The 25,965-nt window shown below is 39.1% G+C and overlaps 1 protein-coding gene across 3 annotated transcripts; it reads right to left on the bottom strand.

Moving 5' to 3' along the window:
• Positions 1 to 1,643: 1,643 nt before the first annotated feature.
• Positions 1,644 to 25,514, bottom strand: LOC109038548 (uncharacterized). 3 transcript variants are annotated; one of them, XM_072297636.1, is made up of 6 exons: positions 25,374 to 25,514; positions 12,481 to 12,686; positions 5,418 to 5,649; positions 4,775 to 4,935; positions 3,934 to 4,172; positions 1,644 to 2,590 (listed from the first exon to the last, which is right to left on the bottom strand). In XM_072297636.1, the coding sequence occupies exons 1-5, from the start codon at positions 25,497 to 25,499 to the stop codon at positions 3,965 to 3,967; spliced, it is 933 nt and encodes a 310-aa protein (XP_072153737.1). In that variant the 5' UTR covers positions 25,500 to 25,514; the 3' UTR covers positions 1,644 to 2,590; positions 3,934 to 3,964. The 3 variants fall into 3 exon arrangements, with proteins under 3 accessions (XP_072153737.1, XP_072153738.1, XP_072153739.1); XM_072297637.1 differs by lacking the exon at positions 25,374 to 25,514 and adding an exon at positions 20,500 to 20,643; XM_072297638.1 differs by lacking the exon at positions 3,934 to 4,172.
• Positions 25,515 to 25,965: the final 451 nt, after the last annotated feature.

The raw sequence follows: 25,965 nt of genomic DNA, 5'->3' as shown, positions 1-25,965 counted from the left end.
TTTGAATAATTGCGCCGAACACAGTGCAGTCAGAAACGCATATTAGCGTCTACGAGACCGCAAGAATACTTCACGCATTGCGTCAAATAGTGCGGTTGGCGAGCGGTGCATATTAGCGCCTACAAGGCCAGAGGAATACTTCACGCATTGCGCGTATCGTTGAAAATTCGTAATTTCTGTGGCTGGATTCACTACGGTTCACGCCATTTCTGTCTGTGAATCTGCAATCCACAGATGGAAGGATCACGGAGGTTTTGCCCGTCTGAAAGGTACCTGTTCCAAAAGTAGGTTTAATATACGAGACTTGCAGTGCGGGTCGTATTAGATATCTAAATTTTACTGAATTTTATTTATGAATGAAGAAAATCTGCAAAATTTGTATTCATAACCCTTCAATGTTCTTAGTGTAAAATAATTGAATGCCGATTTTTCATATTCAGCCATTCATTAATTAACTATTTTGGTGATTATAATTTTAGAATGAATAACATGGACCTTATGGAAGAAAGAATAATTTACTTGGATTAAATTGCCCCTCAAACGTCACAGTGACAATCTCAGTAATATGAAAATATGTCAACCTCAATCTTGACGCTAAGTTCAAGCTGTACACACTTTGAACAACGCAGTGTGGGGAAGAAACAAGGCTCGATTGAGTATAGTTAGCTAAAGCCGTTGTTGTGCGCAATTTGACTCGCATGGGGTTTTGCTTTTCTTGTGAGACCGGGCAATTCAAAGTTTCCGTGACCAATGTACAATAAAAACGTAAATATCTTAGCTAGAGGTTGATTTCAGTAGTTTTCGTTGTGCGAATCATGTTCTGCATGAAATTCGGTCGAAGAAACATACATTAGAGTGCTTAAATTCGTAACTTGTTTATTGGTCCATTTAATCTAAAAAAGCGGACTTAGAAAACTTTCCTCGCTTTTCTCAGATAAAAAATTGTATCGGGAGAAACGAGGCAACGTTGGCTTGCGCATGCGGCGTCGAAACACAACATGGACCTTTTAAGCCCCATTGTTCGATGCCGTGATTATCCCAACGTGAGTTCGAATAATCGCGCCGAACACGGTGCGGTCGGTGTCATACTTACATTCGCGCCTGCAAGACTGTAAGGATACTTCACGCATTGCGCTAAATGCAATTTGAGCGTTCTTTGCTATAACTATTTGACTATCGGTATAGGCACATTGCCGCTAACTGGATTGAAGGCGGATCATACCGTAAAGACGACTCTACAGCTACACACACCGCGCTCCCTTCCCTGGTTTGCGCGACGCTAAAATCGATGCTAATGTAGGACCATTGCTTAGGACCATTCCAATTTTCATATAGAAGTCGATAGTGCCAAGCTTTTTAGTTATATCGGCGGGTATCCCTGGCGAGATAAAATCCCCACCGACCTGACATCTGAAGATCCTTCCACCAAATTATTTCTAAAATTGGACCTATTTCAAAGATTATGTTTTGATTCTTTTCGATTTTAAATAAAATCGTAATTTATTCTGGACGCTTTATTTATTTTATTATTTCTTGCTGTAATGTTTCTTTTGAATTGTTTTGTTTCAAATGACAATTTGGAAAAACTATAATTTGACGACCGAATCTGCATCAGGTGAGAAATAGAAAGGAATAAGTCAATATTGATTTTTTATCGCCTTTTATTTTTCCTTTTTTTCTTCTGAGTAGAAAAACAACATTTAAAATGACGCACGCAAACAGGAAATAAAAACAAAAAGAACAAAACTTATCTAGAAAAATATCTCGTTTGACTAAAATGGCAAAATCAAACTATGTACAATTAGGGTCCGCATTAAGGGTAACTCGAGTTTCTAGGTTTGTAACTCTTTTTTTTTTTGTTGGTAACTAAACTTTTTTGCGTTTTACCGGTAACTTATTTATTTCAAAATTTACTGAGAAGTATTTTTTTAAGGCTCAGTAGCACATTTTAATTCGAAGTTTAGAAAATCGCATGCATTCGCTGTACACTTTAAAATGCCTCGAGTAGATCTAAACAGTGCACTCTGGTAAACATTACCTGCTAAGTACCACCATTTCTATAAAACAAAATTTGAGCAAGTAGAAGGCGCTGCTCTAAGGAATTCAAATTAGATCTTTAAAGATTTACTGACATAATTGCATGTACTCGTTTATTGGACGGATTTATACTCAACAGAACTATGTGCGAAGGAATTAAATAAAATGAAGCTGTATGAATAGACTTTGCGTGATACATACTTCCTCTTGATTCAATTCATTTACGGACAGATCATTTCATCATTGCTACGTCCATTTGGTCGATTTCTTTGGATTTTCAGTCGGCTTATAAAACTAAATTGTATATACACTGTACAGATTTGAAGTATCTCTTTCAATTTTGATTCATCGAAGCGATGCCAGTCTTTTAAGTAGGAGCAGGTTTCTTTCTTCCTCTTAGAAAATGAGTCGAAAGATATCTTTGGTCGATTGCAACTTCATGAAGTACATGAAATCCCGCTGCAAGTGAATCAACTCTTCATTGATTGAAGGTGCTGGTGCCCCTATCATATTCAGGTACATAATTTTTTCAAGCGCTGCTTGAACCTAGAACCTGTGAAAAAATTGCATAAAATTAGTGTATCTATTTTTTCAACTTCGCAAATTATAAAATCGGTGTTACTGAAAACTACGGAAACATCAAGATAATTAATTGTCAAAGTGTCAGTAGGATGGTTAGGTGGTTGGTTAGTATGTTGTTTTTAATGAAGAGGTGTCTATAAATATAAACAAATTTTGACATGGTTCGTATAGTTGATGATTTTCTTAGTTCACTAATTTTCTTTTAACGAATTTTGAGTCACTTGTATCAAAGAGTAAAAAGAGGTATTTTTATAAACCCTGACGTGATTAATTTGCCGAACCTATATATTCATTTTTAACGGTCAATGTAGCTTGCATAGATTTTAGTTTCTCTAACGAACACTGATTTCGCAAGCGATGCTGACTGAAAAAGTTAACATGAAACCTGGCAGTTGATTCGAGATTTTCCATCATCTCGAAAATTGTCAAACAAGCAATATTATAATGAGGAATCATGATTGTGATGAGACTACATAAATTCATTCTGTGACTAAATTTGGTTTGTTCTAGTTTTCTGCTAAGTGTCACGTCAATATATCATTTTTGTGATAGACATCATGTTTTTTTGCACAAAACGAAGTCACATTCGCTCTGTTGAAATAATGACTGCTTTACGAGCCGCTGAGTTTCAAACATTTCTTTTGAATCAATTTATAAGAGCTTTTGTCACGCTTAAACCTGCGTGCTTCAAGCATTTTTATTTTAGGTTCAAGGAGGCAATCTCCGGACGGCTTAAAGTTACGTTTTCTTGGGTTAAGTATTTTGTTATGATTTGAGTTAGTAACTACGGAACTACATAAATTTGGTTAGTCATTAAAAGAGTCCCTTTATACCCAGAGTTAAGACAACTCGATTATCAGCTGACTGGCAACCGGCCTTGGCTGGCCATGGAGGCCGAAACGAGTGCACCCAAACGAACGATATTGAGGGATAAGGATCAGGAATCCTGCGATGTCTGTCACACAAAAACAACAACGTCAACAAATTGATCAATTAAAAAGAAAATGAGATTGGTTTGTGAATAATTTCTTATTCTATTTTCATTTCGGACCGATGGAAATAACAATTTACTCTTGATAAACCACAATTAGGTAAGATTTTCATTATTCTTGTTCACATTCGAGGTACCGCCATATTGGTGCACTCGCTTCGGCCTCCGTGAACGAGAACCAATCAGATTTGGATTTTTTTAGGCCACTTTCAGCCCAACCCTGGCCCAACCAAAAGTGAGTTGTCTTAACTCTGGGTATAAAGGGACTCTAAGTCATTAACAGATGTGGCGAATGCATAGGATGGCTGCGTCACGTCACTAACCAGTCAAATCAGCCTTCGTCTTTCAGTCTTGTCAAAAAGTCATCTCGTAGACTTGGTCGAAATCTCTGTAAGGTCGATGTCGGTGTCGGTAGCCTAACCGATGGAGCTTCTTTCTCAGGCGTCGTTTTTTCTTCTGTCGACGTACAAAGTCCACGTGGTCATGCCGGTAAAACTTTACCGGTTCATGAATGAAGATGACTTTAGTTCGTGGCCGCGCTTTCCAAACGCTCGAAGACGACCTGAAAATGGATTTTTGAGTGAGTCGCAAAGCTTCCTTACCGTAGGCCGTAACTCACAAGTGAAGCGATGGGGAGAAACGTCGTAAGTGCTTTCGGACATCGCCAAATTCCGTCTGATAAATCACGAATTTCGCGGGAAAATGTTGGATATCTTTCCTCTAAATATTCAGAGAATTTTAATCGTGACTCAATCTAAAGTTTCCTAGAATTTCAAGGAACTTTAGGCATAACTTTCCTCGAAAATTGACTTTTAATTGGGGAAAATTCGGCGATGTCTGAAAACTCATACGGAATTCGTCCTCTCAGAGTAGAAAAGTAATGCTTTAAAAGACACTGTCTCAATGAAATTATTAAGATAATCAGGTTTTTGACTACTAAAAGGTGGCAACGATCTAGTACCTATTTATGCGGCAACAACGCGGCATTGCATGTGAAAGTTCATGAAAGCTAAATGATGGCATAAATAAAGGCTTTAGTTCTTCAGTTCGAAATCTCCCTTCGAAGCGATTGTGTTCCGAAATTTCTCTCAATCCGTGAACATGCTGACCTTTTGACCCCGGACAGGTTTTAAAGATTGTAATGAAAATCAGTATAATACTCACCACTTATGCCATTTGGGCTCATGGTAGATATGTTTGATCTTGTAAACGGGGACATGAACCGGGTATGGTTTGTACACCGTCACGGGCACCTTCTTCTCAACGGTGACGGGGTAGGGTTTTGGGACGGCGTAGGGCACCGGTTTCTCTACAGGGTAGGCCACCTGAAATCAATCCAGAATCAAACACGTTTAAATATTGTGTAGCGTAAAAACGTCGAATTTACTCAAACATTATGAAGGACTTGATTCTCAACCTCACGAGAATGAGCAAACAATAAATAAAAATATTTATCTTGATTTTCTTGGTTTTTTAATTGGTTTAATATTAAACAGAGGTAATTTTGCTCATATGTATGTTCATATACGTCTCCTCAGGGCATAATTTGCCTTAAACTGGATAATCAAATTGCGTTCGAAGAAAATCGTTCCTTACAATGGCAACAGCCCCGCAAGACCTTCTCTTTTTCTTTTCTGGTAAAATATGTCAAACCCCGCGGACCTTATGAACAGCAGTTTTATCGAATTTTCAATTTTCTCTCCCAAAATTTTAATTCATAATAGAGATTAAAGTTGTGGAATTTTCTTTGTTTAGTTTTGACAATATTTCTGCTGATTTCAACCCTGATCGGGTTGACAAGACTCACATGTTTGACGACTGGTACTTCAACGGGAACATGAACTGGAACCGGTTGGGGAACGTGGACGGCAACGGGGTGAGGAACATGAACGGGAACCGGATGAGGCACATGGACGGGGACCGGTTGGGGAACCGGAACGGCCACCGTCTTGTAGACGGGCACTGGGACCGGTTTCGAGACTTCAACTGTGTGCTGTACGCCGACTACGTTGGCAACTGGGTAGGTGGCTGCCGCGTATCTGCAAGAAAAAACATATGTCTCAGTCAGATTCCAGCCCTAATTGAACCCTTTTCAGGACGCTGATATATCTAAGAAGATAATTAAAAAAACAAAAAAAAACTATAGTCCATTTCACGTTACCTTGCGTGAATGTCGTGGGCAATTGGCAATTTGAGTGGCTTGAGTGTTGCCTATCTAAAAAAAATAAACGCATCCGAAGTGGAAAGGTTTCATCAGTAAAAATTTTCATAAGCACGAGCTCGGCTCGGAGCGCCTTCATGTCTTCTCGATACTTGACGCATTACTACAAAGTTGGTGTAATTGCCTACACAACCTCAACTCAACTGAAAACGCTGATGTCATAACGCACACATGCAAATGCATTGCTAAGGACAATCACGGTGCAAAAAAGGCATAGACTTTCAGAGAACATCAACTGAAGCTTGGCTCGATGACGAGGCATTTATGGACCGAGCTGGTCCCTCTTTTTTCACAAGTTAACATTTGCCGCAAAATATTCTTCATTGAAATACAGAGAGAAAGAGAGCATCACAATTGAATGACGCATACGGTAAAATTCGACGAATCTCGTAAATACTGTGCTCTCTCTCTCGGTAGAGCCCCACACAGCTTCTGCTATTCATTCGAGAAGAGAAAAGCTTCTAATGAAATGTGAGGCAAAACCATTGATACTCTCTTCTCGAGTCTTTATTTCCCACTTTTATCTTCTTCTAGTCGTAACAGGTGGTTATGCACTCGATTCTTACCTCCTTAGGTATGAGGTACTTAAATACGAAATTTTTCAAAATATTCGTCAGAATTGCCCTTCTGCCTCTAGTCTATGACGTGTGATTTACAGAATTAAGAGATATTTTGCCGCTAACGTATACATGGAACAGTTCCAGGAAATGATTAAGAGATCATTCCGATTTCACTATCCCCTGTAAAATATCCGAAGAAGCTCCGTAATACCATACAACTCGTCTAAAATCAACTCCCAGGTTCAAAAAGGCTCTCAAATTTGAAACAATGATGGATAAATACCCGTAGATACGGAAGAGAGTCAATTTCCATTTTCAGTCAAACTCTTTGTGCAGTGAAAAAGCTGAATACATTAGCAAGATTCTCACTCTAAGGACCCTTGGCGTCAAGAGGGTATAGCCACACTATGCGAGAATTGAAAATCATAAGCTTGAAATTGCGGCGGAATCACTCGGAGTAGTTGTCATGTACCTTTTCGCAACAACTCTTCTGGAGCTCTTACGCTGCGTCTATGTATAAGCATAAGATTTCAGGTTTAAAAGAACGTAGTATCGCGTCGATACTGTCAGCGGCCTGCGCATAGAAGAGGTAGAGTTCCTGAGTTTTGCTTGGTTAATGTTAATCCATGGTTGTCTAAATGTCTATCAGTTTCGGCGGCCATTAACTACCAAGAGTCTGGAGATAGGTTGGAGGAGTGATAGATAAATCGAGTTTTGCAAGAGACTTTCCAGATAAATGAAAATTTATTTCTTTTGCTTCATCTTAAAATTTAAATGCATATGAAATATTAACCGATAGAATCTAAACATTGTAGATCGACATTAACTTGAATCGATAATAGGCCAGTCTCTATATAATTTAAAGCAATTCCGAAACAATTATTTTTTCAAAGAAAAGCTTTTGTAAACAAAATAAACTGCCAAAAGGAGAGGTAAATGTACAACTTCAATAGAAATTTAAAATTGAAAAGTCAAAAATAAGTAATTTTAACTATTTCGATCGATCGTGTTTTTCTATACATACGTGAAGTAAGTACAGCGGCATGCATAAGTTGAATTTCAAAAAATTGCCTCAAATTCTGAGATTGTGAATAGGTCGATCGATGTTTTTGAGCTAATAATTTTTTCTTCAAAAATATCGACAAATAAAAGTTGTTTCATCAGAGCAAATAGGAAAACGTGTGCGTCAACGATAAGAAAAAAAAAATAATAATTACGATACGTTCGTACAAAGTGAGATCGACGAAGATAGTTTTTTAGGAGAAAAAAGTTAGCGCGATTTTTGAGCCAGTGTAGGTTTTTTTAGTTCTAAAAAGCAGATGTTTTTCTCCATTAACTTTTTATTGATAATTTTGCCTGAATTCAAAATAATATTTTTTTAATGGATGCTTTCGATACTTCTCGTTTTTAGCCGAAAAACTTGAGTTTTACAAAAAGCTGAATTGAAACGCTCAACGAGTATCTCTGCAATAGTGGATAATTTGAGAGATTCAACATTTTACATTGAGATATAGGATTGCCAGACCATATTGTTCATCAATCATCATTGGGCAAATCTAAGAGTTGACTTTCAAGAGTAACTTTTACATTTCAGGAATGACACCAATGCGGTACATTGTCTTCCAGCGGCAAAGCCTTTTTGCACTGAAAGGATCGAACTCTCAGGATCATATTAATAATTATTCTTGTAAGATCTCCCATTTTCAGGAGACCCTATGCGGTTTCCATTGTGATTAAGGGAGCTTCGAAGAAACTCTTAACATAACATCATGAAGAAGATCAGTTTTTACGAACCTCGAATCAAATTCACCAGTACATACATAAAGTCGCTTTTATAGCGCCGCCTCTTGCTCTGCGACGCCCAATCGCCATTGCCCCCTATCCTCCCAGAGATCATCAGGCAATTGGCACCTTCTGATCTCCTCCTCCACCCCTTGTCGCCAACCTTTCACAGGAAGTCCACGCCGTCGCCTTCCGGGAGGAACCCAATCGAAGACCTGCTTGAGCAACCGGTCGTCTGCCAGTATAATTTTGGAAATGGATCTCTAAAGGAGATTACGATAATTTACAACTTCAAAAAATGCAAAGTACTCCAGAAAATATATCACGAGTATTGTAATTTTTAAGGTAGGTTCGCACCTAACCTAACATTTGTCATAATTGTAGAATTTTTTCTTCCGTGTTTTGTACTTTCTGCTGTGGCAACTCATTGTAACCCCTTGTAAGGATCCATTTCCAAAAATTTCCTGCTGAATTTGATTCGAGGTCCGCAAAAGTTGTCATTTTTATGATGCCATGTTGAGGATATCTTTGAACCTCCCTTGATTTACAACGTAAACCATAGCGATGGGCAAAGTGCGAAACCACGTATCTCCGTTTGTGACGTCGTAAGCTTCTTTTCATACTTTATTTTTATGCTGGAAAACTGATCATTGTAATTTCTCGTAAACTTCCTTCATTTTTGGACTCTCTTAGCGGAATATTTTGTATACATTTGAAGCTATAAACCAAGTTTATTTTTCATCGAAAAAATAAGAAACGAGCGGATATTTTGAAACGCCGCAATGTAAATACGTGGTTCCTCATTTTGACCATTGCCACGAGGCTTCCGAAGGAAAGGAGCTGTGTAATAAGGAACGCGTAGTATACGACCCTCAGTTTTGGATCTATGACGTTGTCCAGGTGTTCTTCGGGTTGAATTTTTCGCACGATTCGACAACGGGGCAGCGCGTCACGATACGTCTGAGTAGCTCGGTGGCGATTCTTCATTAGTCTAATTAATCGATTCGTTCCCTCAGTTTTCCAAGCGTTTGATCCAGAATCGCGCATTTCATTTCACAATTAGACGTATTTCTGCCAAACGGAACTATGTGTATTGAGACATGATCCCTGAGACCCATAAGAATACATGCATATCAGGGCTCACGTCGTAATGCACATAGTTCCGTTTGACAGAAATGCGTCCAATTGAAACGGTGAACGCGGGCAGACAACACGTCTCCGCAACTTCGCGGCTGCTGTGGCCGGCGCTCTGAGGCCACCATGTTGTCAAATCTATCGAATACACCAGGTACCATCCTACCATCGGCTGCATTCCAGAAACGAATCTTGCAAATTGGCAACAATCCATGAATCCACAATCGATATCAGGTGAGACAGATCGATATTTTAAATTGATTTAAAGCATGTATTCATGTATTTTATGAGTTACTTACGAGAAGGCGAGGGTGCCCAGCCGTGCCTTATTGGGTCTTACAAGCGGTGAGGGGAGCCTATAGTCTATAATATTACCTAAGCCTCATTCTTTTTTCTTCTTTTCTTAAAGGGAATATTTTCTCATGAAAAAAAAAATGTTAGTTATTTTTCAAGATTTCCCCGCTATTCGCTGAAAACTTGGGAAAAGAAGTTAAGCCAACTGTAAGCAATTCGAAAAGGAGGTCGATAGGTTGTCGAGTGTCTTACAAGGGAGGGGGAGGTGGTAAAAAGTTGATCAAAGTCCCATACGTAATATTTGAACCGCTCTTGATTGGAGGAAAATCAGTGTTGCCGGTTGGCTGGAATGCAGCTGCAATTTCACTTTCCTCCGATAGACTCCCTCAAATAGTTGCCCCTTTTTTCCGGTAGCCAGAGAATCCATTAAAATGTGGTTGGTAAGCGATTTGATCTATCATAATTTTTAGAGATTGTTCAAAGGTGGTTTGGGAGTAGAGCAACACAAAGCTTACATTTTCAACAGACACACATGCATAGATGCATGCATAAGGGAATGCTAAGAATGTAGAATTTCCAATGCTGTATGAATACAAGCATCTACGAAATTATTCTAAAACCGTCAACGGAAGCTTGTATCATCTTGAGCTTTGATTTTAGCCACGTGTCGATGAAATCCTCAGTTTCCTCGAAAAGATGCAAGAAAGCCTTTCCTGGGAAATTAAGGTTCCTCTCCTTGAAAATTAAGGTTTTGTCAACCCGAGCTTGTCAGTTGTCTAACCAGAGAGAGTAGTATTACTACCAACAACTCATTCAAAATGGAGTTTTCCTCTGAATTAAACTAATCTAATTGTAATTTTAGAATAATATTGATCTCGTTTAGGAAAAAATCCTCGAACTACCTCATTGTAGGAAAAAATGGAGAAACATAAGAGGCACTAAGAAATTGCGATTATTTCCGACAAGATAGGAGCATGTGCATTGGTAGTGTGGTAGCCGTGAAGAAATCGTATCAATCAATATGCAATCCGCCTAATTATTAGGAGCTCGTCTCTGACAAGTAAACCAAGCGGAAACCTGGCCAAAACGAAACGACGGGCGACGAACGGTTGGTGTCATTCTACTCAATTTCGAAGGCATTGCCGTCAGCATGGTTCAGGTTCTAAGGTAGAATGGGCAGAATGGGCACATATCTTTCCGTTTGACCTGAATTTGGAGAATATCCAAGCACCATTCATCGACCCGAATCAATCAATTTTGACAATCTGCTCTTACATATCTCGTCAAAATCTCCATATTAGCGTTACCAGGATGTGAAATCATTTGTAGATTGATGATTCGATGATGAGTCCATTGTTGCATAATACGTGCGTACCCCAAGTTGCAAAACTGCTCATAAAATTAGACATTTTCTTCGATATGCGGAAGCTTTTAGGTAACTTTGTCTATTTTATCGACTTCCTCGTCCTATCTGCCACATTTCGCCTTCAATTTTGTTGGTAGGCTACTAAACACCCTTCGAGCAGAAATACACATATATTCGAGGATGAGTGTCTTGTACAGTCCATACAATTTGCCTCGCAGAAATCTTCGTCAAACGCTTCCCTGCTTGCAGACTGTTTAATGCAATTGTTAGAGAAAGCTATGTATAAAGAAGACCAAGGAACAATGGAGCTATCCTATTGGTTGAAAAGGGTGGTTCCTATAACTAAGGGGTAAAATGATAGACTAACAATAGGGTCTCTCGTTGGTTGCCGCTTGTTAGTCCATTACTTACTTCCTCCGTCCATTACAACCACCCGCCTCCACCAATAGGATCGGTCCATTTTTTCTAAGTCTTCTCTGTATTTTAATTGTCAGTCTTCAAAGTAGGACATAAATATTTGCATTTGAGGTTTTTCCGTCGACGCAGTACACGTAGCGAGCATTCGTAACGTATTATGAGAAAAAACAGTTCACCTCCAGTTTTTTGGGTATGCAACACGGCCATCCACAGAACAGTAGTAGTTGCATTCAGGCGTTGCTGCCATCAGCGTAAGGTCGCGTCTTGTGTTAGTTGAAGACAATAATAACACTGACACGGAGAGTATGGACTCGATCGACATGAAATGATCGAAAAATTATCAAAAAAAAAAAAAACCGCCGTCGATTCGATCGACATAAAACGATCGAAAAATAATGACGTGAATTAATCGACGCGATTCGTTCGACAATGATTCGATCGATTCATCGATTTTTCGATTGATTCACGGCTGTCGATGGAATCGCGTTGATTGGTTCGAATTTTAGTTTATCGATGGACACTGGGTTTTTATCTCATTAACTGTTGGTGGAATTGGTTTCAATGGAATAGAGAATTTGCAGGTGTCTGAAATTTGATGAATTTCGTTTTTAAGCAGAAACTATTGAGTGAACTGAACACGAGGATACCCTTGGTTCATGCATTGAACAGTTATTGGAGAAGATATGACAAAATGATCTAATCTGCTAAAATACGTGCGTTTAAATGGGAAATTCCGCCAGATGACGTCACACGGCTGTGCATTTTCTCACTTTTAAATCTATTTTTATACTATCTCCTATATGAGAAAAAAATTATAAAAAATACTGTGCGAGATGAGCTCTTTAAGCACTTTCAGACGAGGCAATAAAAAATGTGCATGGAAATTCTCCATTACACCAATCGGTCGACGATTTCGTTCTTCGGTGGATTCATGGCGATGGAATCCGCACTGGTTTTTGAATAACTTGTCGACCGAATTGATGTTGATCGGTTGGCATGGATGGATTCGGCAATTTTATGTATGGATAGATTCATGTGGATGGAATCTATGGCCTCCCTGTGACTCTACTTATGATAGTTGTATGATAGTTCTTACGGTGCGTAAGCAGCATCTGCATGGTAGGCGGGGGCCGGAGCAGGCTCAACACTTCTTTTAGCTGACTGGGACTCTCTGGCGTCATAGTCCTGGTAGCCTTGGCTCTGGTCCTGGTAAGCTTGGTAGTACGGCTGGTACGCCTCGTAGTCCTGAGACTGCACTCCCTCAGAAGCCCGACACGTCGCCACCAGTGTTGTGATGGCAACCTGTCAACAGAACCAAACATCCGTCATTAACATGACACAGCCTAGACAGTCAGAAAAACTAACCGGAATTTTGTAAAAAGGTGAATCTCGAACGGTGCATAGTAGGAAATTTTTCCCTGCAGGGATCCCGATTCACCCTAGTCATAAAAATATACATGAAAAATTATTTGCCATTTTCATTTCCCATCCCTCGCAAAATGTTCTCTGACAACTTAATTTTTTCAAACATATGAATACGCAGTTTTTGCTTAAAATGTTGCTGGTTTTTGCTTGGAATCGGGAGAAAAATCGGTGAAATATTCAGTTAAAAACGCTATTATTAAAACGTCCTTTTAAAAATTTAGTTCATGAGTTGAAAAGATACATTCGTTTGGGCAGAAAAGGACATTAAGTCCTTTGAGTTTATGTTAAAATTTTGAAGCATACCTTGAATTTTTTTAATGAGTCCCCTGTAGGCCACGATAACTTTCTTTTTTATTGAGTTTGAGAGTTAGAAAGATCTGCGGCGCGTGTAAAGTGCTAGCGGCAATTAATTTATGACTGGATTCGCAGGTGTTTTAACCTAACTCGCGATTTTCAGTGCGAATCCGCGAGTAAAAATCGAAGTTAACACTATATTTGAATGATCGATTATCGATACTTTGCTATTTGAGGATATGGTAAAAAATCAATTATTAAGGTGTTGGTTGCGAACACATGATTATCGATCCTTTTCTATTGGTTTAAACGTCAGATGAATGGATACATCGCAAAGCATGCCTCGCCGCTGAGTCAAACTGGTTTCCGCTCCAGTTTTGATTTGCATGAGAACTCGAAAGGCGGAATCGCAGATGAAACAATGGCCGATGCGTGGTCATAAAACGCGCCTGTATTAAAATTCATGCCATTCAGAAAGAACGATCCTCGCTTCATGCTCCGATTGCTCGAGATACAAATTCGAAGTTTTTGCGGCTTTTTTCGTTGCGCAAGTTCCATCAACGCTGTCTCGGACTTTTACTTTCGATCTCGAATTCTGAAATCGGCGGTCTCAGGCAAATGTCCGTGCTTCAATAATTTCAGTTAGCTCGATGAAATTTTGGTGAGATAATTCAGAGTTAATGCAGCGAAAGTTCTTTATTCTTGACATCCAGATGCGGTTTAATGACGGTTCGAAATTCACAAATGCGTAGCTCTGGTTGCGAAGTCATCAATTTCTTCTGACTTTTTACTTTTCTTCTTAAATCGAAACTCTACTCTAGGTATGTCCTGTGTGCCGGATTTTTTTTTTTTTTTTTCCTTCATTTTAGCACGCTTAAATCTATAAAGTATTAAGTAGATGAATGTTAGTCATAATAATGGCCGTAATTTTATAGATTTTTAGAAAGAATAATTTAAAAGGAAACTTACCAAGTGTTTTTATTATTTTCTTCTGTGACTTTTATTGCCCCATTTAAAAATATTGATCAAATATTTCAACGTAAGATTTTGATTAGTCCGCGTTTTAAAAAAAATGAAAGCTAATCGGATATATTGGTTTAAAGATCATGTTCACGTAATGGAGAGCATCATGCTGTGCATAAAATGTAAAAAACTCTGGCAAAAAACTATCACAAAAATGCCCAATTTGATAGAATAGCAGTCGAGTCAAAATTTTTATCCTGTCGTAACCCGGAATTGAAATCGGTCCGAATCAAATTTTGGGAATTGGTACAGGCGGATTTATTTTGGTGCTGCATTCTTGGTACCCCGCGGAATATTCTGATGGTTAATTGAGATAATGCTCAAAGATTGACTGTGATTTTGCGAGAAACTAAGGCATAAGATGACTGCATTCCATTGACAAACTCATACTCGGCGGTTTTAAGGGGGATCCATGTTCTAAAACTTTGAAAATTTTCAAGTAATGGACTAAAATAGAGAAAAATTGATTTGATGAAAGGTATCAATCGAGAATTATTCCTTCCATATTTACTGTGTCCTTAAAAAAAATGCCCCTAGTTAGACTATGAACATGTTGGGATGAAAAAAGCATAAATCCATTTAAAAATGAAGTTAGGAATGTAAAGGCACAAACCCTACGAAACTACGTAACTCGAACTACGAAACTCACATGGGGCACCAGGACAATGTAGACTCGAGCGCTTTTGCGATTTTCAGGTTTAACCGCAACTGTCCTGAGCTGTAATATAAGGTTTAGCGGAGAAAATCAATCTGGCCAAAAACCAGTTGGAGTTTTTTGCGGTCCTCTGAAAGTCAGAAAGAGCGACTTGGTGCATTTTGATCGTGCATGCCTCACTCTTGGGGTTAAAGAGGAGGGAGGAAGAGGGGAAACGACATCTTTTCCAATCGATGTGCACAGATGAAGAGGCTCTTTTCAAAAGAAAACAAGTCCATATTTAGATGAGCTCCAGTTAGCTCGGATTTAAGCGCACATGAGGGCTCATATAAAAGTGAAGTTGTTGGCATTGAAATGCACAGGATCGACAGCGCGATGATTGCTCCACTTGCCGGGAGAAAGATGCGTCCCAGTCAGGGGGCGTTCGTTACTCATGACGTCGCACAGTGGAGAGGGCCGAGTGTGTCGCAAAAAACCGGGTTTTTGCTCGCTTTCATTCTTTCCTTCTTTTATGTAACGCGCCCGTGCTCACAATTCCGCCGATAACTTGGTTCCTCGCCGGGCTGCCGTCTCGTTCAGACAGTCCCACTACGGGAAACAGCAGTATACTGCTGTCCTAAGAAAAAACGCCGCATGAACATTCAGGCGTTCCTGCATCTCCTTCATTAAAGGACGAAATTACTGGGGAAATTCTGAATATTTTTCTTACAATTTTCAGAGAATTTTGCTCACAATTGAATCTAAAATATCTGAAAATTTCGAGGAAAAATATGCAAACCCCTCTTCAAAAATACATGATTTATTTGGGAAAATTTGGCACTCTCGAATGTTCGTACGGCGTTCTTCTTTAGCACGGCAGAACAAGTCCATGGTCATAGTGCCAAACCACGTAACTCCGTTTGCGACGTTGCAGACTTCATGCCCTACTCTATTTTTTCCCAGGAAAACTAGTCTACGTAATTCCTCGAAAACTTCCATGATTTTCCATCTCTCTGAGTAGAATATTCTGTATTAATTTCAAGCTAACTGCTTTTTTCCCCTTGGAAAAAATAAACTAGGAGCGGAGATTTTGAAACACCGCAATGGAAATACTAATATTGCACTTTGGTCATCCTCGTGGTATTTCTCTGTGCTGCTCCAGAGTGCCGATAGGCTGATATGGGGCTAAGTCATTCTTACAATATTCCACGTATCAATGTCAGATAAAAGCGCCAATCGACGTAGTGGATTAGTTGTTCTTTGACACAGACTCGTTTGATCTAAACTTCTACTATTACGAGGGTTGGGACCAAGTGCAACAGGTGAAAATTATCAAAGACTGGCAACACCATTTTCCCATCCAGAGTATTGAAATTGATAGACAAAGCTATAGAAAAAGAAGACATAGGAGGTATAGAGCGATCCTATTGGTTCACATGTGTGGTTCTCATAGACTTAGGGAGAAAATGATGGACTAACTAAAGGGTTTCTCGTGGGTGCCGTTAGTTAGTCTATTACCCACCGCCTTTGTCCATTGCAACTACCAGCTTCCACCAATAGGCTCCCTCCATATTCCTTTTGTCATCTTTGTCTATACCTTTGTCTATCAATTTGAATAATCGGCCCGCAGCGGGCTGATTTTTGAAATTGATAGACAAAGCAATAGGCAAGGACAAAGGAGACAACGGAAAAATAGAGCGATCCCATCGGTGGAGATGGGTGATTGTAATGCACAAAAAAGATATGAGTAATAGATTGGCTGACGGCACAATGGACTTAATAGTTAGTCAATCATCAGAACCACCCTTTTCAATCAAAAGTCTCGCTCAAGTTTTCCGTTGCCTTCCTTATCAATCGCTGCGCCTATATCAGTATCAATAATCAGCTCGTAGACTTAACGTCTGTTTTTATCTTAATGGAATTCCAAATCGGTGTCTTATTTCCTCCTTATAGAAGTACAGTATGCTGCCCTGCTGAGGAAGAGTACAGTGAAAACGAAGAAAAGGCTTTCAGAGAAAACTGCCTTGAGCCTGATCCTGATTAAATGGCGTTATAAGAGCCGGTCTATGTTTATTCCCATTTTTGACGCATTTATATTTTGATGTTTGGTTTTCTAATTTTAGTGTGATGTCCTAACACGCGTGTGGAGTTAGGCATAAAACACAAGGACCTATGATAAGACTATTTCCCCGGACATTGTCAGCGTTGAAGCACATCTTGATACGCGTTGAGCAAAGCTCACTGTGAAATTCGCTTACTGCCGTTTTTTTGTAAGACGGTATGCAAGTCCGTTTCGATTTGAGCCTTCCACCAACTGTGGCGTTTGGTAAAATTCTAGCACGACAGTAAGCTCGTTTCGATTTGAGCCGTGAAGCGCATGAGGGTATACGCTGACCGTAGTTCATGGTGGAATTCGCTTACTCCTGTCTTTCGTGGCCCGGCAGTTGTAGAAATCGGTTTCCTGCTCTGTCGAAGGAGCTCCCTTTTAAATTAAATTTGATCGCAAGGCCTCTTGTGGATCGCTTCTATGTTCACCCTCATGTTTCAAACTTCAATAATTCAATTATTTTTATGTTATTTTAAACGCATAGAATACAATTTTAAAGAAGAGCGATGCAGGTAAACACCAAGCATATGTTTTTCCGCGCTGCTCAGTGCAGTTCGTTGCTTCCCGCACAAAGAAATGTAACCCCCTTTCTAGGTTGCAAAACCGGCTCAAGTAATAAAATTTTTGACAAAGATACCCTTATGCAATTTTTTCTCAAAATTGTTTTGATTTTTGGACGAGGCCAGAGGAAAAATCAGGGAGATCTCAGCTAGGAATGCCTAAGATTCTCCCGGGAAAAATGCAATTTACAAGGGAACATTTTGCAACATGGAAATGTAATTACGTTATTTCGTACAGGAAATGACGAATTCTACCGTGCCAAGGAAGAAAATTGTATGATGAAAATTCAAATGTTGCCTGGCAAACGTTAATTGTATTCTATTTTATCTTTCACAAAAGTTATGCATATATTTCCTTGTACCAGATCATACATTCTTAATAAAGTTTTTAAAAAAGTTAAAAGTCATATAAAAGTTTTCCATGATATCCGTATTTTATCAGAAAGAACTTGACAACGCACAAATACTCCCACAGCGCTCGCCTTTGAAGCGGCAGAGTTGGCAACGTTTGAATACATTTTTTGCAAGAAACGCAATTTTTTTCACGTCTCATCCTTTTTTGGGTGTTAGGCGGTAAGGTCAGTTTTCGGCCCGGCTCGAATATCTCCCTTTTCTCAAAATGCGCGGAGCAAAAAATGGTCGCAAATGCCAGTTTGGCCCGAAACTGGGGATTTAATTTATTAGCAGTTACTACGAAAGGATTCGGTTCAAAGAGCCGCCATCTGGTAACATCCGGCGAGCCCTCGACCGCCCGAGCTATGTCACCGTGAACTTCTGCGGGCGTGAGCTTTTTTTTTATTGAGTATTTAGCAATTAAACTGAATTCGACAGTTGGTGAGAATCAAATCAGCCGTACTTTCGACCTTTCTCTTGCCCTCTTTCACTCATATTTTATAACTCCTCGTCATAACAATTCACCGAAAAGAAAACTTTAGTAGTGTGAACCGAATCATGGAAATAAAATATCATCTGAATGTCGCGGTCCGTGAAACTGGCCCTTTCCATTATGCTAAGTTTTGTCCAATAAATAGTTCCGTTAAACAAAGAAGGTGGGGAGGACGAATTTGACAGAAATTAATTAGGGTCTTTTTAAAGGTTTGAAAAGCTCTTGAAAAAACCCACGAACCGAAAAAAGTAAAACACAAGTTTTCCTCTGTTTGGAATAACGGGAATTGGGATGAGAATTATTTCCAGGTGTCCTTTGAAATGTAATTTGATCCGTGAAAGATGTGACAATATTGAAAGACCCCTGACACAATATCTAAAAGATGAGAGGGAGCTGTAGGTTTCAGTATAAATTCCGGAAAACCTGATGGTTTACCATCATTTTTACATTTCTTAAAAATAAACAAGTTCAAAAATGCAATTCTCCGAGTTTCGTCTTTTCTTCGCACATCCACCTCCCTTAGCTTGTTCCCATTCTCTCGACTTTTATACGTGTCATTTTGCCATTCAATTTTAAGACTGAAAAGAGATTTTTATAAAATCGTTTTTGCTGACATTTTACATATTATTCATCTTATCCCATGAGATATCACACTGTTTAGAGAGCTTCATTATGACGATGAACATTTAGTCAAATAAACCAATTTAAAATTCCCCCTGTTGTCAAGTAAAGGCCTCTGAAAAGAAATTGAGTGTGATTTAAAAAAAAGAAAAGCCTGTTTAGGGTATAATTCCAAACATCTTACTTTGAAAAAAGATTTCGAATGCGCCTATAAGACACATAAACGTAAGCTGAGATTAACTGGGGGATTTTCAATATCAGTTTACTACAGCGCTATCTTTGAAGTATTTTCTGCGTAACTATACGCAGGTTTTATTTTACGCACCGTGCTCTTGTACAGGGTAAATTCAAAGTTATAATGTGATAATATAGTGGTATTATTAAGTTCAATCTATCGCCACACTCCGAGGAGAATACCCACGTTCAACTTCTAATAATAAATCAAAATTCACTTTTTTTCACTAAAAATCATGCTAGGATAAAATTGGCCAGCGATTGGCTACACAGTTTATAGAGGACAATGTTTTGCAAGTAATATTGGACTAAACAGTTTTTATTAAATACAAAAACCAAGTAAATAGTCGATGCATTTTTAAAAGGGTCTGTCTAAATGTCCGAATCAGACAATCAACCTTATTTCTAATAGAAAACCAAAAGCAGAGGTTCTATTGCATGGTCATAAAAGAACTAGATCAGTAGAGGGAAATCAACGGCAAATATATTGTTTCTGGAGGAAGTGAAAAAAGAACGAAGTTCATGCATTATGTGCAAAATGGCTTTCTTCAAATGTGAATTCATAGTAGTTATGTCATTTCCGAAATATATCGCAGAAGTTGATCCCTTATCAAACAAATGTTCGCAGAGCCACTTTTGTATCGCTGCGTTTAAGTCTCTCGGCAGACTGCCGCGGTTTGTTTATGCTCGGCAAGAAGCGCGCACTATAATAGTAATGTGATAGTGTAATAATAGTAATAAAAGTAACAGCACTATTAGTAATGTTCCTATCCTAAGGAAAAACGTCGTTTGAACAATCGAATGTTGCCAAATTTTTCGCGATGAAATTGTTGTTTATGAGAAATGTATGAATATTTTACTTTAATCGTCAGGTACGTTAAAATATTTTTGTGGTTTTGGAGTTCCTCTTCTCCAGGTAAATTTCCGTTTGCAAATATACTACTTGCTGCCATCAGCATTTAATGAATTGATGGATACATTTTGAGGTCACATCACAATTTGAAAAAAAAGAAAAAAAGAAGAAAAAAAAACACGAATAATTTAAAAAATATTTGCCCTCAGCCAAAATTGCCTTTTTTAACTCATAATAGGAAACCAAGATGATGGAACATGAAAAATTCAATGAAATGCATTTGAATGAAAGTGTGAAAGACGATTACATTTCTTTTCTGCTCTGATTTCTATTCCTTTTTTTATTTTTCTATATTTTCTCCCCGGCAAAATATCATGACTGGATAAAATGAACTTAGTAATTGATGAAATTAGCTGTTGATTAAACCCGATGAGTTGAATCAACTATTTTCTTATCAGTAAAGAATTCTAGGACCTACCAGGCATGCCAACTTGAACGCCATCGTAAGTGGAGTAAACCAAAATCACTTGTAACAACACCAATCGAACACGGTTATCAAACTGACCGACTGACGCTTTATACTCGGGTATATCTACACCGGGGCCGACTCCCCCCGGGTACCGCTTTCTCCCGCCACCCAATGGCGGGCCATTGTTTCCTGTCTCACCAAAGACTACAAGCGCTGCATCTATCGCTGCTCAGGCCCCCGCACGTGTGGGGTGTGTGTAATCTTTGCCTCGCTCGGACCGTGTAGAGTCAAAATAAGGGGAGGGGGGGCTCAAGTGGCCGAAAACGGAGATTCTTGATACTATCCTCGTCGTTTTCAAACAAATCTGCATCCCTTGAACGAAAGTTCAATGAATCTCTAGACAGCAGAGTAAACAATTAAAGACTATGGCATATGTTTACTTATCAAACTTATATGCAGAGCATATGATACGTATCTGAAGCCTTCTAACTTAACTAATTAGTGAGATATAAACGTCCGTAGTTTAGATTATGAACGGTAAATTCAAAGCACCCGCTCGCGAAAAATGTTGCCATCACCCTCGGTAAAATTCTCTTAAAATTATAAAATAGTAGGCATTACAAAAAAGAAATTAGCCAACAGGATTCAGAACAGTGAATTTGAGAAATGCTGTTAAAAAAGTAAAAAAGCTTACAGCAAGTAAAAAATAATTTTAATGCCGGAAAACTGAGAAATTACGTATTTGTAACACTGCCTATGCGAGGATTTTTTTTTAAAATATTTTGCAATGCAACCTTCGAATAATGTCTAATCAAGCTGAAGATATTACTTGTATAATTTTACGGTAAAAAAGTGTGTACCTCCAAAAAACATAGTCAAATTTTAGCCTGACTTGATGCGTAATCATGTGCGCCTGTTCTGTATTTCCAAAAAACTAATTCTACTTCACTCTCCCAAAATCCACAAAAAATGAGCTATGACGCTTGCAACCATTTCCCTCGGCCAATTATGTTTTTTCCGCCGAGAAATCAAATTCAGATTATTCGTTGCGAACTGAAAAATTGAAAAATTTAAAAAAAATGATTTTTCAGTATTGAAACTTACACCACACTTCAAGGTGAAACCAACTTGCACATCTTTTAAATAATAGAAATAGTCCAGGTGCCTAGTAAGTCTACCTGGGATTTCGGGTACACAGCTACTTTTTTGGCCTACTTTATGTCTTTTAGGTCGCTGAATCCGAATCTGAAGTTTCTTCACACGTGTTTGGTGTGCATCTGCCGCCATTTTGAAAAATGGCCTAAAAAGGCCTTTTTTGCGGTTTTTTTTTAAACTAGCGGCTATGCATGAGAATTAATCCTGGATTAAGCTAATGTTTTGAATAGCTGACGTAATTTAGATGAAAATTGTGCATCAATATGCTAGGTTTACTAAAAAATTTAGGAACTTCGGAACTTGGCGGACCGCGTTGACGGGTGCGCCGCGAAAACGTGAGTGAGCGCGATTTTCACGATGATATATCTTCCTCAATTTTTGAGCAAATTTTTCATATGTATTGACAAGTTTCTTCCAAAATACGTCAGCTATTCAAAACATTAGCTAAATTCAAGCTTAACAACTTGCTTTAACGTATAAGAAAACGTCCAAAGTTGAAAAAAAAAGAGAGAAAAAAAATTGGATTATTTGGAAGAAAGGTGATTTTTGTCACAGTGATGATCTGAGTTCTATAACTTTATTAAACCTATTTGTTTAATGAAATGTATGTCATAAGCTTGTCAATTTTGTGGCGTCTTGTTTCGACAAGATATGTCTTATTAATGCATTTAGTATGGTTTTGGTTCTGCTTCTGAGGCCTACATTAAGGTCCCTCTGTGGACGGTTGCAAGCAAACTTATCTGTACACGCGCGCAGTCATCAGAGAGTTTATAGGAAACCTTTATTGAGTATCAAGAATGGAGAACAACTTAATCAGCCAAAACACATAATAAAATGACACCTTAATTTGGGAGAAGGCTGCAAAAACAGAGGATAAATCAAGAACCCGGAACTTCGAAAAATTCGAAAAAAGAAAGATAAGTCGTTGATCCGCTGTTATTGCGAGATCGAGTATCCTCTATTTTTTTACAGCTTTTTTCCAAATCAAGCTGGTATTCTATTTCGTATAGCCCTGGTCTATTTAAAGTTTTCCAAAATTTTTCCAAGCGTTTTAAGTGCTTTGAAAATAAGTATAGTATATCTTTAACGTGTCTCTTAATTTTTTTTCCTACTTGAAAAGTTGCAATTCAAAACCTTGTACACATCATCACGTGTTGCTATGATTGTGCAATTTGTTCCTCATCTGTGGGGAATCCAGGGCTCTGAAAATAACACCTTTTTTCATAAAATTAAGATCAAATCCATCGATAGCACCTTTTTTAGAGGTATGCCAAACAATGTTCAGCCTAGGGCCGTCGAGGCGCCAAAAATCTTAATCCAGCCTTGAAGGTATTTCCTAAGAGATTTTCAACAGTCGTTTGCACCCTGAGACTAAGAGGTTCATTGGTATCTTGGCAATAGTTGATGCTTTTATTTTCGGGACTCCAACATTCAACTTTTGACCTATCTACTATAGGCGGATATTTACAAACGCGTTGAATATTTGGTTTTGCAAACAAACCAAAGCTTGGTAAACTTGTTTGGCTCATGACTTTATCCGAAGCTCCCTTGTAGGTAGGTCAAGAGCTGAAAAAAAAAGGTGATAACTGTTGCTCCTTTATAAGTGTCCATAAGGAAGGGTTGAATTCTCGGAAGTAAAAGTTTCCATCCATCGCCGAGAGGCCAGTCTTCCTTAACCTTTCTGTTTTTATCAGAAATGATTTCATTTTTTCATTGGCTCTGCAGTTCCTTGCGTTACACGAGGATTCCGATTTGGGATATGCCCCGATGAGGAAACATAAAATCGTGGCGTTTGGTTGCGGGACGGGGTGCGACCCGTCTTCACCGAACTCGGATGTGGATGCTCCAGTTGTGGCGCGCGCTCGAGCAGTGTGTCATCGGGCCTGCCGCCGCGCCGGCCGTTAGCGTTCGCTGCCGCTCGCGTAACCGCGCGCACATCCGCGGAAAAGGTCCGCACGCGAAAATGCCGAGACGTGATCGAAAGGGCCCACCGAGGGCCCACGGCCGAGGACCGCCCAGTCTTTATTGGACGCGGGGAGTGACCGGAACTTGCCGAAACACCCCGCGCCACCCCGCGGCGTGACGTCCAGAGAGTATGTGACGTCATATCCGAGGGCCCACGGAAATGGAGCTCCGCCGGGGTTCTATGGCAATCTCCGAGTTAATTAACTTAAAATGGGTCAGTCACACAAGTTGCAATATTGGATTTTGGTGGATTAAGCTGTTGGATGAGCAAAAAATAATAACATCCGCCTGGACGTCTAGTTTTTTAGACGTGCTATGATAACGGATGCACCAGATGCAGATCCAGCAATTTGGCAACACCGGATTGCCTCCATTTTAGCCTATGTTAAATAATCGATTCTTGTCGGAGCACATTGCCCCTCCAAGAATCGATACATTTCCATAGGTTTACATGGAGTAAAGACAATGTTGCCAATTTGCTGGATCCGCCAATGGGATGCACCGCTTCTTCTTCATCGCTTCTTCACAGCGTACGACCTCGCCCCTCGGGGGTGTACATACCATGTTTTTTTCTGCCTGCGATTGATCAACTGGACTACATTTTGCAATTTGGAGCTACAATTTCCGTCTTAGTTTAGAAACAACGTATGTACCATACGTTTTTCTACGCACGTAAGTTTTTTGGCAGTTGGGCCAGAAATTGTAGTTTTTAATTGCAATATTCAATTCGTCGTTCTATTCACGAAAAAACGTAACTACATTTCGATATTGCCAATTTTCCCCTCGTAAATTGAATTTTTTTCAAGAGAATCTTGGGCATTTTTAACTGAAAATTTCACTGATTTTTTTTCTGATCTCATGCAAAATCAGGAAAATTTTGGACAAAAATTGCACAGGTACTTTGAGTTGTTTGAGTCAATTCAGGAAATTTGGAATAAAGTTACGTTCCCACGTGCGGGAAACGACGAATTAAGCCTGTGTCACACTATCAAAATACTCCATCAAAATATCAAGGTCAAGTGCTTTGATTGGTCCAAGTCATCGAATAAGGCAATCTCAATACCTGACCTTGATCTTTTGATGGCTAGCTTTGATAGTGTGACACAGGCTTATTTGATGCACATATTTTGCACTGGTTGCTCAACTCAAATGGCGGATAAAACCAATGTGAAAGAAACCATGATATGCACCATCAAAATGAATGACGTCATACACAGTGTTTTTCAACTGATGATATTTCCGGTTATATTCGGCTTATAATTTGACGTTTTGGCGGATCTCATTAATTTGTTATAATCTTTAAGCTTAAACTACATAAAGACGATTCGGTGACTAGCGCAAGTGGCCCTCACAGTTAAAAATGTATCTAGTGGCATAGCCACAAGCCAGATGATATTAAAAAGAATAATTTGCTTTTTGGAATTGATTTAGAGTATTTTATTTCATGTGTATATATTTCACCAGTTTCGGATCTGATGTGCACCGATCCTTTCGCGAGAAACACGCACGTGCCACCGGTGCGGTACGAAATCCACTTCCAAGCCCAAAAAAAAGCTTGTAGATTTTAGTCCGTAATGACAGTCGAATATTAAGTGAGTTGGGCGTTCTACTTACAAAAAAGTCTTGATGCGGCAAAATTGTGTAGACCTTCAGAAATGGATGAGATCTGCGCTAAAAAGCCGAGTCGACATTGTCGAATATAAATGGGGATAGGACGGGGAAAGGGCTCTTTAAAATAAAATATGAAGAATGATGGTACCTACCTCAGTACAACTTATTTTGGTTTCCTTTCCCTCAGCTTTGATACGCACATATTGACCTGCATACTCCACGTGTATTGTACGCGTCTGTGACGAAGTGCGAATCATCGTCCGTCGATGTTCATCCATTTGAACATCTAGTAAAGAAACTATTTTTACGGTTATCACCTTAATATTTGATCATTTTCCATAGTGGTTTACATGGCAGAATAATGGATCCATAGCGCAGCATAATACGACCGGCACTTGCGTCACTGACTAAACCTCAACGGAAAATTCCGTGGTATTCACCAGCGAAATGGATGTTACGTCAATCACTGTTATGTTTTTCTAAAGGTCATTTGTCAGTTAATATGAAACGTGAAAATGTGACATGCCTATACCCTGTACCGATCTTTTTTCCCCTCCAAATCATGTAAAGTCAACACTTAAAACTCGCTTACACCATCGTGATTGGCACATTGGCTTTTCTCGCTAGAAAAATGGTCTGTGCGGGATCTCGTAAGATTTCGGAACCTTCCAGTTGCCGAAAAAGCTAGGAAGATGAGCGATTGCGAGTAATGGAGGACGAGAAACCATTATGAAATGTTATCGC

Source organism: Bemisia tabaci, chromosome 3 (assembly GCF_918797505.1).
Source record: "Bemisia tabaci chromosome 3, PGI_BMITA_v3".
Classification (NCBI taxonomy): domain Eukaryota; kingdom Metazoa; phylum Arthropoda; class Insecta; order Hemiptera; family Aleyrodidae; genus Bemisia; species Bemisia tabaci.
The sequence above is the reverse complement of the archived record's forward strand: the minus strand, read 5'-3'. Positions and strand labels throughout refer to the sequence as shown.

Excerpts from the sequence above, each read along its gene's own strand:
- LOC109038548 (XM_072297636.1), bottom strand. The coding sequence starts at position 25,499 with ATGGATGAACATCGACGGACGATGATTCGCACTTCGTCACAGACGCGT. Across the intron at positions 12,687-25,373 it reads CCAAAATAAGTTGTACTGAG|GTTGCCATCACAACACTGGT; the intron begins GTAGGTACCATC and ends TTCTGTTGACAG. Across the intron at positions 4,936-5,417 it reads AAGTACCAGTCGTCAAACAT|GTGGCCTACCCTGTAGAGAA; the intron begins GTGAGTCTTGTC and ends GATTGATTTCAG.